The sequence below is a fragment of the Microtus ochrogaster genome, chromosome 8 (genome assembly GCF_000317375.1).
Source record: "Microtus ochrogaster isolate Prairie Vole_2 chromosome 8, MicOch1.0, whole genome shotgun sequence".
NCBI lineage: Eukaryota > Metazoa > Chordata > Mammalia > Rodentia > Cricetidae > Microtus > Microtus ochrogaster.
The window spans coordinates 67670039-67685196 of NC_022015.1; the positions used below are offsets into that span (position 1 = coordinate 67670039).

Sequence of the window (15158 nt, forward strand, 5' to 3'; positions counted from 1 at the left end):
GGGCTGAGGCGGGAGGGGGACTTGATTGGGGGAGGGGGAGGGAAATGGGAGGCGGTGGCGGGGAAGAGACAGAGATCTTTAATAAATAAAGAAATTAAAAAAATTCAAACTGTTGAATTCATTAAGCAGGCACGTATCTGTTATTGCAGCAGCTCAGAAGGCGGATCAGAAAAGTTATGAGTTCAAGGCTAGCCTGAGCTATATAATGGGAAGAAAGAAGAAAGGAAGGAAATAAAGGATGGAGGAAGGAGAGAGAGAAGAAAAGACTAAAAGAGAAGATGTTCTAAGAAACAGGGACACCTAGAAGACAAAGTGCACAAGTCAGGACACAGCCTTCTTATTCCACTCTACACCTGCAAGAGTCCTTTCATTTTCCCAAATTCGCACATATACCCTTTTTCTGAAGCTGAAAACCACCTCAGCTCAGAAAGTCAACTCTCCAATAAACCTGATATCAAGACACATAAAGCTTTTGGATGGTAACGGAACAGATTTGGGTCACATAATGTTTTCACATAGAAATAGAATTGGATCTCACCTGAACCCAAGGTGAGCCTAAAACTTTAAGAATTTTATAAAAATGTTCCACGAACTCTAGAAATATCTCATCATTGTAGTCAAAACGGTGCTGGAAAATGACGGCAGAGATTACATTGCAGGGAACACAGGTCAGAAGGTAGCTGGGGTCGCAAGGAGATCCTAGAACAAAGGAAGTCAGAAGTTAACATGCAATCCTCAAACAGACCCAGAACTTTGAAATTAAAACAGTAGGGCATGTGAGCGACCTCGAGAGGAATCATCACTGTGACCTCTGTAAGCCTGAGAGACATTTTATTCTCTGTCCCCCCAAACAATCTATCTGATGTACTTCATCTAATTTGCAACTTAAAAATGTTCTCTTCTTTTTACTGGGCTCCTAAAGTCCTCATTCTAAAGAGGAAAAAGCAGGAACTTAGATCATTTAAAAATATTTATAAACGGGTGCAATTTTAATCTATGTGTGGAAGTTCCTCACAGTACACATATAAATTTTAGTAACTTCATTTTTTTTAAATCAATTTCTTTTCTTCTAAAAATTTACAGTATGTTGCTGTGGGCTAACGTTCTTGTACCCTGAAAATATTTGTCACTGTATTTATTTAATAAGATGCTGTTTGACCAGTAGCCAGGCAGGGAGTACAGGTGCAGCAACCAGACTAGGAGAATTCTGGGAAGAGGAAAGGCTAAGTCTGCAGTCACCACCCAGATGCAGAGGAAGCAAGATGAAAATGCTTCTGTCAATGGTATATTTTATTAAATCCCAAACATTCAAAACAGCCAACAGGTGTGAAATATTTTAAATTTGTGAATGAGATATTCACAATCTTGGCAAACCCATGATACATCTTAAATTTGCAGCTTATCTGCATTCACAATGCCCCAGGCAGTTCCATAAGAATGATGGCTCCTCGGTTTCCAAAGGAAGATGGAAGTGCACTAAGGGGGGTTGCCATGAAGCACATGAGGCACACTGACTGAAATCTGCTTTGCAGAAAGAAATACAGCTCCTTCTATTTGTGGGAAAGCTGAGCTAGCAAGTGAGAGCCTTCTGTATTAGAGAAAGTGAATATATCAACTTATAATTATCTTCTAAATACAAATCTCAATTAGTTTTAAATTAATTCTAACTGTATCATAAGTGTTTACCCTTATAATTCATAGAAACTTCTTTATTAACAGGTAGAAACTGTTACAGATATCTACAACCAGCCAAATTGCAGAGTATAAGTGATTGTGGGGTACCCAACCCTAACTGATACATTTGCAATGCAGCCTCTACACATAGACTCAGGAAAACTTATGGAAAAGGAAGGGGAGAGAGTGGTAAGAACCAGAGGACAAGGACACCAGCTGCTAGAGAGAGTCCCAAGCATAATATGGGAGATGCTCTCATGACTTCTCAACAATATGGTTTCCTGAATAAGAACAGCATAATGACACCAGTTGGCATGGCAAGCAACAGGGGAAATTCCACATGTTTCTAGCTCTAGATGAATTCCAATTTCTGTATTGATTAAGAAGTTGGTAGAGGCTGAGGAGTCCCTGTGTCAGCCCAGTTTACAAGCAATCAACAGCTATTGAGAGATGGAGAATCCTTCCTCCAAGGAAAAATTCCTACAGAGGTTATCCAATCCCAAGTATTCAGCTCTGGACACAAGTATATACAAGCAATGCTAAATAGACTAAGCAGATGTGTATACATGATTGATATATACATATATATTACCAAAAATTACAGAAGAAGAAATCTTTAATTGGGGAAGGCTAGGGAAATGATATAGACTAGGACTCATGTATCAAATTCTCAAAAAAAGAGTTTTTAAACTTATGAATTTCCAAATTCCAAAGTTCACATAATCTCTCATAAAAGAAAGACATCAATAATTTTGGGGAGGTGGGACCGGGAGATCAACTGGCAGAGGGAACTTGCAACTACGTTTAGGAAAGCACACTTAGGATAACTCAAAGGGATTTTCCTTATGTAAGGTTGATAGAAAGGCTGAAATAAGTCTATTAGCCAGAAGTAAAGCAATGGAATAAACTACACTGCATCTGAATCAGCACAGTTCTGTATTATATAGCTACTAACACTCTAGAGTTCCTCGAAAGGATAATCAACATATAACATTTGAAATGAACTCACACAAATATTATGCACAATGCATGCAGCATGTTCTTTTCCATTTCTGCGCATGTGGAGCATAACGTGTTGCTTTGTACCACCCAGATTGGCTTCATTGACACGCTCCATTCATTTCCACATATCTATCCTCACATCAACCAGATTATACAAATGCTACCTGTAATCATTGTATTTCATGTACTACCAAAAAACTGTTAGTTTTAACTGTTAAAATGCTTTCAAAATTACAGAATATTGGCTTAAAACACAACGATTCACCACAGAAAATAAAGTAACATGATGTTAATCATGGTCTTTCTTTTGAGACAAGGTTTCTCTGTGCTGGAAATAAAGGCATGCTCCATCACCACCCAGTGTTAGTGGTGTTCTTAAAAGCATTTAGATACTGAAGTTCAAAGTCATATATATCTTGCAACCCTGACTCCATCCCCTTCTACCCGCTCTCCTGCCCACACTTTCTCCTCCTCCGTACCCCAAACCTACATGTGCACACTCACTTATGCACTGAGACTTCTTCTGAGGCAGCGCCATCATTTCATGTTTTCCCATGTGAATCATTGCTCCTGACACACTAGATAATTTGGTCACCCTTTAATGCTTCTCAAAAAGTTGTTGAACAACTTTCTTACTTCTTTCCCTCCCAGGTGCATAACCAGTCATGTTTTTACCCTCCTCATGCAGGTCATTGTGGTCCTGTTTCTAGATAGAGCCTGCCTATGTAAGGTGAATTCTCAGTGCTGCTTTCATAGCTAATCTAAAAAGCATTTCCTGTTCCTGTAACTTTTCTCTCCTTCCAGAATCACATGAAACCAGGAACCATGGATAATACTGGAAGTTAATTGGGCAAAAGCTGGTGAGCCTGGGTCCTGGGAAGGCAGGCAGCATCATTTCTTACCGTCCTTATGTGATCAGAGTAACCTTCAATTATACTTCTGACTCCATGACATTTATAAAAAAGCCTATTTATAATAAGAGTTCATCTTGCTCATCTAGTAATTCTAGAAATAGATACTCACCATTGGTTTTTCTCAGTGCTTCCAATAGATGAGAGATTTCCTCCTGAATTTGATCTTCAATAGTTTTCTTTCCCATTCCCATAGACCGTAAGACCATGAGGGAGAAACGCCGCGTTTGTTTCCATATTTCCCCATCGCTGAAAATGATGCCTGTTGGGAAAAAAATGATGTGAATTCTAGTGGAGAGTATTCATCACAGGAAATGATATCGACTCTTGTGCTTGCTTAAATTCTTGCATGTATTGTGTGATCTGTGCATCTAGAAGTTCAACATAAATTCTCTATGTTCAAAACGTGATCAAGGCAAAAGGTAAGCTCATTAAAATAAACTGGTCAAGGAAGTTTTAGACAACAATACAGAGGAGCCAAAGATCCCTTGTCACTTTTGCCAGAACTCAGTGCTCCGACAGAAGACTGGACAGTTTTATGCCAGACTCAAAATCAATAACTGATATACAGTTAGTTCCCAACTCTCAGTGTTTCAACTTCTGGCTTCTCTACAATGAGTTAGTAGAAAATAGCTACATGATTCATGTAAGCCATAATGAGAATATTGAATGCTCCTCTTTCTTTGGTTATTATATTCTATTATAATATGTTCCCCTAATGTTGGACAGCAAGCCAGACTTCCTAATCAGCCACGCAACCATGGAAGCTAGTAACCCATACTCTCCAATGTGCCATGTGAGACCGTGGTGTTTGTTAGATTAACTACGGTAAGTAGTAAGTACATTTCCAACTTAGACTAGTTTTCATTTAGATGGATTTGCAGGGATGTAATCTCAGTGTGACCTGAGAAACTTCTGAACTTGTTTTAAAAGCATTTCCAATTGATGGAAATAGTTTCCTAAGGGAAGACAATTTCTTCCATTCTGAACATTCCTCAGGTGCATGAAGTTCTGTGTGTAGTGTTGAGGACTTACGGTTCCCCTCACCATTCACTTTGGCATGTCTATTGGTGACATCCTTTTTCACCTCATATTAGGGAAGTCATGTTAGTAAGACTTCTGACACTATTAAGAGACACATTCTCACAGCAAACTCCCTAATCCTGTGGTTCTTCCATTTTTTCTAGCTCCTCTCCACAGCGTTCCCTAGACCTTGGGTGCAGAAATATTTTGTGGACGTTTCCATTAGGACTGGGCTCCACAACCCTGAGTATTAACTAGTTATTCAATAGCAAATGGTTAGCCCTGAAAATATATATACAAGTAACATCATACAGACTTAGCAGGATATATATATATAGACACATATATATATATTTAGATTTTATATATATGCATATATATATTCATACAATGACAACTACCAAAAAAGTTAATGAATTTGAAAAATAACAAGGGGGAGTATATGGGAAGATTTGGAAGGAGAAATTTTGTAATTATATTATAATAATGTGAAAAATAATTTAAAAGGAAAAGAGCGTTTCCAATATCAGGGAAGTACACAAACACTGAGTGTCCCTGAGGCACTCTTAGGGGAGTACGGCTGTGCTTTATTGTTCCTTTGCATTATATTCAAATATTCCTTATGACTTTTAAAGATAAAAGACTGAATACAAGTGTGGAAATATTCATATTTATACTGGTCCTCACGCTATACACACATAAAATCAACTAGATTCATACTCAGACCAGGAGACAGAACATTTGGTGACTAAGATAGTTTGTCCCTTTCATTTCTTTTCTCTGTGTCAGTATCTTTATCATTATGCTTTGACTTTAATATAAAATGAGTACGCTGAAGTCATAGGTTCAAACTTAATACTTCATGGGGACATTGTGTGTAAAGTTAACCAATTCTGAAAATGGTTTAAAGATCCCTTATAAGCAGCACATATCATTAATGATCACTAGAGGTCAGAGGAGGGCAGGGAACGGTGAGAAAAACGAGCCAAATTCATCAGTAGGTGCTATATCTGTTTGCTGAAATGTCACACCAAATGCAACTTAAATCTAATAATGCATTATAATCAAAATTTACCAAACATAAATAAAATGAACACGTTTACAGGGTGTAGTCAGTAGTTCAGTGTGTCAACTTGACACAAGCCAGAGTTATCAGAGGAGACTCAGTTGAGGAACTGACTCAGTGAGATCCAGCTGTGAGGCATTTTCTCAACTAGCAGTGCAGGAGGGCCCAGTCCATGGTGGGTGGTGCCATCCCTGGGCTGGTGGTTCTGGGTTCTATCAGAAAGCAGGCTGAGCAAGCCATGAGAAACGAGCCAGTAAGCAGTACCACCATCCCCAATTCCCTGCCGTGGCATCTGCATCGTTCCTGCCTCTAGGATCCTGCCCTGTTCGAGTTCCTATCCTGACTTCACTCAATAATAAATAGCAAATTGAAAGTTTAAGTCAAATAAACCCTTTCCTCCCCAACTTACTTTTGGTCATATTGTAGCAATAGAAGCCCTAACTGTAAATTATTTGTTTCAAGTAAAGGAAGCCAGACTCAAACAAAACAAAAAACAAAACAAAACAAAACAAAAAACCAGCAGTTTTCTGTTATAGAGTTCTAGAGTATACATAGGTGGCTGCACCTATGCATGTGAGTGTGTGCATGCATGAGTAGGCAAGTGTGTGTGTGTTGTGTGTGAGTGTGTGTATGTAATGAAAGAAGAAAGACTATGAGAGAGGAAGAAGAGCTCTAGGAGGAGGGGATAAAAAGAGAGGCTAATATGTGAAAACAGAGATGGGCTATTGGGGAGGAAAAGGGAATCAGTAACACAGAAGAGGGAGAGCAGTGGGCAGATGACAAAGCAGAAAGAACAGAGGTTTCACAGATATGACATAAGGAAATGCTTTTCCTGTGCTACATTTAAATTGTTTCCAATTTTTACAAATAACTCAAGAATTTATAAATTTCCTTGCCTTTGCAACTTTACTGCCGCATGTGTAGACCTGAATGTGCCCCAACACAGAGACATACCTAACCCTTGGTTTACTTGACTGAATATTGACGATTGTGTTTTTCCAGAAAACTCATCTCCCCGGTCAATCAGAGCTTCCTTCAATACATCGTATCCATACAGCACCACCGTGGGTTTCATGCCCAGATAAATGGTGAACACGGGGCCATATTCTTTTGCTAGCTGCAAACAGAGTACAAGTGGTCAGTGAGGGAACTATTTTCATTCATACTAAAGAGACGTTTCAATAATGACATGTTCATTGACTTTAGACCCAATAGTTTAATAACAAATGACAGTTAACAGCCGTTATCATTATGCTCTTGCCGACATTGTTACTAGTCCTCTTCTATACAATAGAGATTGCGATGCCTATTTGCTCAAATTTTACTTTTATGCTTTCTTGTCAAATCTACATTTGCATTAGATTTCTCTTCCAGTCTATTCTTTTTTTTTATTGAAAAGAAAAAAAATTTCTGCCTCCTCCCAGCCTCCCATTTCCCTCCCCCTCCTCCCGCCCCTCCCCCTCCCCCACTTTTCTCCTCCTCCCTCTCCAGTCCAAAGAGCAGTCAGGGTTCCCTGCCCTGTGGTAAGTCCAAGGTCCTCCGCCCTCCGTCCAGGTCTAGGAAGGTGAACATCCAAACTGGCTAGGCTCCCACAAAGCCAGAACATGAAGTAGGATCAAAACCCCATGCCATTGTCCTTGGCTTCTCAGCAGCCCTCATTGTCCGGCATGTTCAGAGAGTCCGGTTTTATCCCTTGCTTTTTCAGTCACAGACCAGCTGGCCTTGGTGAGCTCCCAATAGATCAGCCCCACTGTCTCAGTGGGTGGGTGCACCCCTCATGGTCCTGACTTCCTTGCTCATGTTCTCCCTCCTTCTGCTCCTCATTGGGACCTTGGGAGCTCAGTCTGGTGCTCCAGTGTGGGTCTCTGTCTCTATTTCCATCCATTGCCAGATGAAGGTTCTATGGTGATATGCAAGATATTCATCAGTATGGCTATAGGATAGGGTCATTTCAGGTTCCCTATCCTCAGCTGCCCAAGGAACTAACTGGGGACATCGTCCGGGGCACCTGGGAGCCACTCTAGGTTCAAGACTCTTGCCAACCCTAAGGTGGCTTCCTTAACTCAAACACACATATGCACACACATATACATGTATACACATCAAACACACATTCACTCTTCACTTGGGTCTGATGGGTAACTAAAACGAAGATAAATATTAACATCTCTGCCTTCAGCTTATACCTCTCTCCATGACCTTAAATTCTGATTCAGTTACTGTTGGACTCAGTAAGCACTCAAGTGTTTATATGAAGTGGCTAATCCTCCTACTTCAATGTTGAAGCCATTGACATGATTGAAGTCTTTTCAACCTCACAAGTTCTGTTAGAGCCTCTATAGCACCCTACAAACCATCCATAATTTCCTAAACCACCAAAATTAACAGAACTCTGTAGGCAGCTCCCTCTATGAAGGAGATACCTCCAAAAAGGGCAGTTATATTATGGGAACCAGAAAACCAGGAGATTGCCCGTTACCAGTTGAACAACTTCCTGAACACAAAATGAAATCAGCTTTCTCAGTGCCAAATGAGCATTGTCCTCTACCCTCAAGGACCAGAAAATTCAACACTGATAAATTTTTAAAACTGTGTTATGCAAACTCCTCAAGTCTTGTCTTTGTTTTTTCACATGCAAAAACCCTCAAGATTGTCAACACAAAGAAAGCCTCTGGTTTTCTCTCTTTCAGAGTGGTCACAGTGATAGTAAAATACCTTTTCTTGCTGTACAGTTAACTTCTGTACCCACACTTCTGTTAAGACAAGTGGCTAAGACTATTAAATTGGGACCCCAAAAGTTAGGGTTTTCTTCTTCATTCCTGGTAGCATCTCCAGGAGTCTAGGATCACATTTTCTTTGTGTTGAGGCTGTATAATTCACTCATTGAAAACCACTGAGAGGAAGCTAATCACTCTTACCGTTCTCAGAGATTTGCTGATATTTTTAACATCCACTTGCAAAATATTTCCAACAATTGGAAGAGGAGTGGGTCCAGGTGGGAGCTTCCCTTTGCTCCAGTGCTGATTCCATAGGAAAAAAAAGATCAAACAAGACAGGCAAATCCCCAAAATGGTAAAAAGAGCCATTGGCTCACGTTGAACAAATGCAATAGAAAGTTTGCTCTCCAAGAGTCTATAAATGCAGCTCCAAAAAGTACACAGTATTTGTACTGGGGGTGGAACATCTCTCTTTAGTACACTTTGGTCTGTATAAACAAAACTGCCCATTTCCTAACACTTTTCTGTGTGTTTGCCATTTCATTTTAACGCAACACTCCCTTCTTTAAAGTGTGTTATAAATGGCTGGGTTTTTTTCTTTTTATTCATTCATCTCTTATACAATACATTCTGACAACAGCCTCCCCTCCCTCCACTCTTCCTAGTTCCCACCACACCTCCCCTTTCCCTTCCCCAGATTTACTACTTCACCATTTCCTTTCAGAAAAGAAGAGGCTTCCCAGGGATAGCAACTGAACACAGCATAAGAAGATAGACCGAGATAGGCACAAACCCTCATATCAAGGCTGGACAGGGCAACTCAGCAGGAGGAAAGGGGTCCCACGAGCTGGTGAAAGAATCATGCTTCGGTCTCTATGAACCCTGCTTAGTTGGTTCTGTAGGCCTTATTCTCCCTGCATCTTTAACCCCTCTTCCCCTACAATACTTCCTTCGCATCTTCCTCAGGTGTCCCCAAAATCTACCTAATGTTTGGCTGTAGGTCTACACATCTGCTCCTAGTAGTAGCTGAGGAAGTCTCTCTGATGATTATTGGGCTAGGCACTGATCTGTGAGTAACATTAAAAATCATTTTATTGACTTTTTTTTTTGCCAGTCATGTTTGTTTCTTCTCTAGGTCTCTCAGCTGTCCAGCTTCTAGTTCCTGATCACTTAAGTAGTGTCAGGCAAGGGCTCCCTCTCCTGGGGTGGGTATTCAATGAGATTAGCCATTGATTGGCCACTCCCACAAACTCTGAGCCACCATTGCTCCAGGATATCTTGCAGGCAGGACATATTGTAGATCAAAGACTGTGAGTTAATGTTCCAATCCCACCACGTGAAGCCTTGCCTTGAAGATGGCTGGTCCATAGCCTCCACTACTAGGAATCCTTGCTATAGTCACCTCATAGGTTTCAGGAAGGTTCCACTCACTAGGGTTTCATATCACTGCTCAAATGACCCCCAATTCCAGTCATATCTCCCCATGCTCTCTCCCTCTATCATTCCATCCCCCACCTAATCCCATGGATGGCTATATTTTAACAATAAATTTAAACACTATTTGTTACTTTCCTGGCATGAGTGAAGATACTCTAAACAGAGATGCATGTGGCCCTCCATTTAATCAACAGACCATTAAAACTATGATCTTCAAAGTATTAGAATATCACAAGGAACTTCAGTCTAGAAGAAGGGAAAATATAAAGTCCTGGGTATCAACTTTGCATTCCAAGAGCTTGTTTTTATGAATAAGAACTCTTAGAAAGATCATTGAACTTAGAAAGCTAATTGACTGATTAGAACTTCAATGGTGTAAGGATATAAGGATGCTGCAAATCAGAGCCAAATTACTTTAGAATACTTTTAATCCCTTTAATAGACAATTACTGCCTTATTCTGTCTGAGACCTGACAAATTTGTGACTAATAGATAAATCCTCTGGATGTAAAAGCATATACTCTAGCTTCTATCAGTCATTACACCAAGAATGTCATCAGACTGTGTCCGAGGCCTACGTAGGTTAAGAATTTCCCATTTTTTGTAACCCATCTATTTGAGGCACTCATCAACGTACTTGAAAAAGTCTTGATTTATGATTTTCTTTGTTCTGTTACTGTAAAAATTCATGGAAGTAGAACCACATAGAGACTTGCCATTTGACAAATTTAAGTCTTTTCTCAGGCCACTGTCACTCATATTTGGCCCTAGAATAATGTCTCTTTTCTTTTTGAAAATTAAGAGTAATGAGCTGGGTCTTTCCTGATGACCAATGTGGGGCCTCAAAAGAATGGCCTGCTCTTCCCCAAAGGACTCAACTGCATTGGCACCAGACACCATTACAAGGGATCCCTTGTTGCCAGCTATGTAGTCTTATCTTCTTGTTTAAAAGTATGTGAGTCCTTTCTGGGAGCTGGTTACTCCTTAGATTTGGTCATTAGCCCAATGTTGTACTTTGAGCTGTGATTTTTGTAGGATCCTATTCTTTGGGATGCTTGTTTTGCTTACAAAGCAATTGTTTAAAGTTTCTGCTTTGTGTGCTTCCGGAGCATTTTGTTTTCAGTTTCATTGGTTCTTAGAACTTTGAAGGCATTCTAGTTTCTGTTTGGTTTGTCTTGATTTCGTGTATTCAGTGTTTGATTTGCTCATTGCCCTTTGTCTCCTGATACTCTTCAAATATCTATTTCTGCATTCCTGCCCACGACTTCTTCTTGTCACCAGGTTCCCTTCCACTTAGAAATTTCTTAAGCATCTGATGAGAAACATTCTTAAAATATGAGGGACCAATCCAACAGGGTGGTGAGTGGCTGCTGGACTAACATGAAATATACAGAATCTTTATATATACAAATCCCCACAGTGAATCCAACAAAACACAATAGTGTTCTCAGCCTAGAAAGAACTTCAATGTCTTGTCCCAGAATATACAGAAGAGTTTGGTCATGCTCAGGTCCCTGTAAAACACGTAAGTTTACCAGTGACACTACAGGAGGGAATGATACTAGGATGATAACTGAGATAGTTAGTCCCAAAGGCCAATCCCATAAGACTGAGCCATAAAGCACATTCCATACCTGGCATAGAAAAAGCTATAGTTTTTTAGGAGGAAATGGGAGACACATATTTGAAGAAGGAGGAAGTGTTCACATATATTCACCATCAGGAACTCCAACCTGTGGTATGTGTCGTGACTATGGATTTTCTTCTTACAAGTTTATAAAGAAAAAAAATAGAGAACTGTAACCAAGACTTACAGTTCCCTCTTTGGGGAATATATTTGATGCTCCAAAATTGATACTTTTGTGTGAAAGCCTGGAAGTCCTATAGAATAAAGCAAATGATAACAAAAGGATCATTGTTAAACCTCTTTTAACTGGAATTTAGAAACATCTAAGAGAAAAATAATAAAATTTATGACTCTCAAGAAGTGAATCAGTTGTGAATAAGTATCAGAATTAAAGAAAGATATTGAGGGATAGATTAGTATAAAATACTAGCAATTGTGTGAAAACTAGTCTGCAGAATTTGACCTTTCTCAACAACTATGTCCACTTATCTCTCTCTACTCCTTTGGTCAACAACCCAATCCTGGTACTAGAAACTTCATTTGGTGACAAGAGATGGCCAGTTTGTACTCTGACTCCCCCACTATTTGGTGACATTATTTAGATCGCCATCATAAATGTATATGTTTGAGGAAGTTTCTACTGTATTAGGTTTCTATACTACCTCTCAATTGTCCTTAAAGTTTAACTGTTTATCTCCATAATCTCTCCTTCAACCCTCTACTCCTCTCCCATTTTATCCTTCTGTTACAGCACCCACCATCCCTCCATAATTACCTATTCTATTTCCCTCTCTTAGTGAGGTCTATTCGTATGCTCTAGTACCTTACTTTATACCTACCTTCTATGGTTATAGGTATTACAGTTTTGTTATCATAGGCTTAAGAATGAATATTCACATATAAGTGAATACATACCATATTTGTTTTTCTGGATCTAGGATAATTTTTTTTAGTCATATCATTTGCCTGTAAATTTCATGATGTCACTTTTTTATTGGCTGAGAAATACTCCATTGTGTAAATGTACATTTATACATTTTTTTTATCCATTCCTCTGTTGAGGGACATCTAGGTTGTTTTCTATTTCAGATTATTATAAATTGAGCAGTGATGAACATGATTGAACAAAGTCACATTGTGGTGGACGAGTCATCCTTTGGGTATATGCCTAAGAGTCATACAGCTGAATCTAGAGATAGATCAGTTCCCATTTTTTGAGGAAATGTCACACTGATTTCCATAGTGGATATATGAGTTCACACTCTCACCAGTAATGTTGAAATGTATTCTTCTTGCTCCACATTCTCACCAGCACGGGCTGTCATTTGTGTTACTGACCTTAGCCATTCTAACAGATGTAAGATGAAATCTCAAAGTAGTTTTGATTTGCATTTCCTTAATTGCTAATGATGTTGTACATTTTTTGTTTCTGTTTTATTTATTGAGAATTCTATGTTTATATCAATACACCATTGTTAATTTGATTGTTACCTTGATATCCACTTTCTTGAATTCTTCTTAAATTTTCATTTTAGCTCTCTATCAGATATCAAATAAAAATCTTTTCCCATTTTGTAGGTTATGACTTTGTTCAAATGATAATGTCCTTCACCTTGCAGAAAATTCTCAGATTCATGAGATTCCATTTATTAATTGTTGATCTTAGTGCTTGTACTAATGTGTTCTGTTCAAAAACTCCTTTCCCATACCAAAAAGTTCAAGGCTATTACCCACTTTTTCTGCTTTCAGGATCAGTGCATCTGATTATAAATTGATACATTTGGGGTCATTCCCACCAGCAGTGTACAAGCTTCAAATTGCTTCTCATCTTCAGCAACCCTTGTGCTGGCCAGTCTTCTAATCTTTGTTAACATCGTAGCTATGGAGAGTTTGGATCTCATCCTTTATATTATGATTAGCCAGTTCACAAAATAAAGGTAGAAGGTAGGAAAAAGAAGAGACAGTGGCCAGAGAATACTAGTTAGGAAAAATGATTCTAGTCTTGCATTGCATTTTATGGTGACTAAAGTTAATAACACATATACTTGAAAATCTCAGACCAGGATTTGAAGCATTCTCACTAGAAATGAAAGAAAAGTATTGGAATATTTAATAGATATTCTGGTTAGCCTGATTTGCTTATATCGCATGTACACATGTATTGGAAATATAATAGTATATTCTTAAGTTTATACAATTATTAGCTATCTATTGAAAACAGAACAACAAAAAAGTGCCTCTCACCTCATGGAGAAGACTCTTCATGCCACCCACAGGAACCTCTATGCAATGATGTGGGATTCCCTTCTGTAAACTGTGAACATGTTTTATTACCATTGGTTAATAAAGAAGCTGATTTGGCCTATAGTAGGGCAAAACAGAACTAGGTGGGAAAACTAAACCAAATGTAGGGAGAAAGAAGGTGGACTCAGGCAAACACCACATAGCTGCCAAGGGAGAAAGGTGCCAGAACCTTACCGATAAGTCACAGCCTCATGGTGATACACAGATTAATAGAAATGGGTTAATTTAAGATGTAAGAACTAACTAGGAATATGCCTAAGCTACTGGCCAAACAGTGTTGCAATTAATATAGTTTCTGTGTGATTGTTCAGGTCTGGGTAGCCAGTAAACTTAAGTGTAGTCTCTTTTTAAAATGCATACCTCTTCTTACCTTCTCACCTAACACACATGAAAACACTGCTTGCTTGCCTGTTGAGTAAGCCATAAAGTAGTCACTCTTCTTGAAGTTACCTCTCTCATAAAGAAATTTGTACAAATTAGCACCAATGTGGTGGATTAAATCCACGTTAAACCTGAGAGGACTTGAAAAAAGAATTCTAGACACTAAAAAACAAAGTTTAGACTCATTTGTTTTGCCAAATGAGCTTTGTTTGCTGGTGACACGCTGCAGCTCCTTTAAGAGAGGTTGTCCTGATTCAGTGGTAGCAGAAAGAAATGCCAGCTTTCTGGATTGTGCTGCCAGCACGAACTCTGACTCTTTCTGGAGGTCTGGCTATGGAGCATTTAAATGGGTTACAGTGCTGGACAGACTGCTACAGCTTGCTTAATAACAACATAGAATTGCTGTGTGCCTAGAAATGGGGCTGTGAGCATGGCTCTCAGAGGCAGCAAAAGCTCCCCCACTGGGCGAGACAAGCAGGCAGTAGCATATTTCCCTAGCAATGGTGCCACTTAAATTTTTAAGAAGCATTTAGCATTTTAGGAAGTGCTCCTGGACAGTAAAGAATTACAGATACACAATAGGACAGATTCAGACATAAAAGGCCTCTAAACAAGACACAGTGTGTTTTTAAAATGTATGTAGGCTTGGGACAGAGTAAAAAAAGAGTTAGATCAAAGGAGTAATAAAAAATAAGCCACATAAAGATGGATTATACATAGAAAGTCTGGTTTATGTATATTAATGTGTTTTCTTTGAAAATTTTTTACTGTGAAGGATTTAAGTAACCAACATATGTACTTTAAAGGTATTTATACTTGCAGTATAAATCATGAACACAAATGCAGCTAAACCCAACAGTTTTACATTACCTTCACTGAAATTAGTTCCAAAATTCTATTCTTAGAAATAGTCAGAGCTCGATAGGAGGAGATGGGCAGGTGCCAGGGCAAGAATTCACCCAACAATATGAAAAACAACATGAAAACACCAGAACCCAATGATCTTACAACAGAAG

General features: G+C 39.0%; 1 protein-coding gene across 1 annotated transcript in view; it reads right to left on the reverse strand.

Annotated features, from left to right (window-relative positions):
• The window catches only part of LOC101989557 (cytochrome P450 2C70-like), a 29389-nt gene extending 20522 nt beyond the window's left edge, over positions 1 to 8867 (reverse strand). The window contains exons 1-4 of the mRNA XM_005352253.1: positions 8595 to 8867; positions 6631 to 6793; positions 3700 to 3849; positions 539 to 699 (exon numbers count right to left, since the gene is read on the reverse strand). Of these exons, the coding sequence (XP_005352310.1) occupies positions 539 to 699; positions 3700 to 3849; positions 6631 to 6793; positions 8595 to 8762 (642 nt within the window). The 5' untranslated portion in view covers positions 8763 to 8867. The remainder of the gene's footprint in view (positions 1 to 538; positions 700 to 3699; positions 3850 to 6630; positions 6794 to 8594) is intronic.
• Positions 8868 to 15158: the final 6291 nt, after the last annotated feature.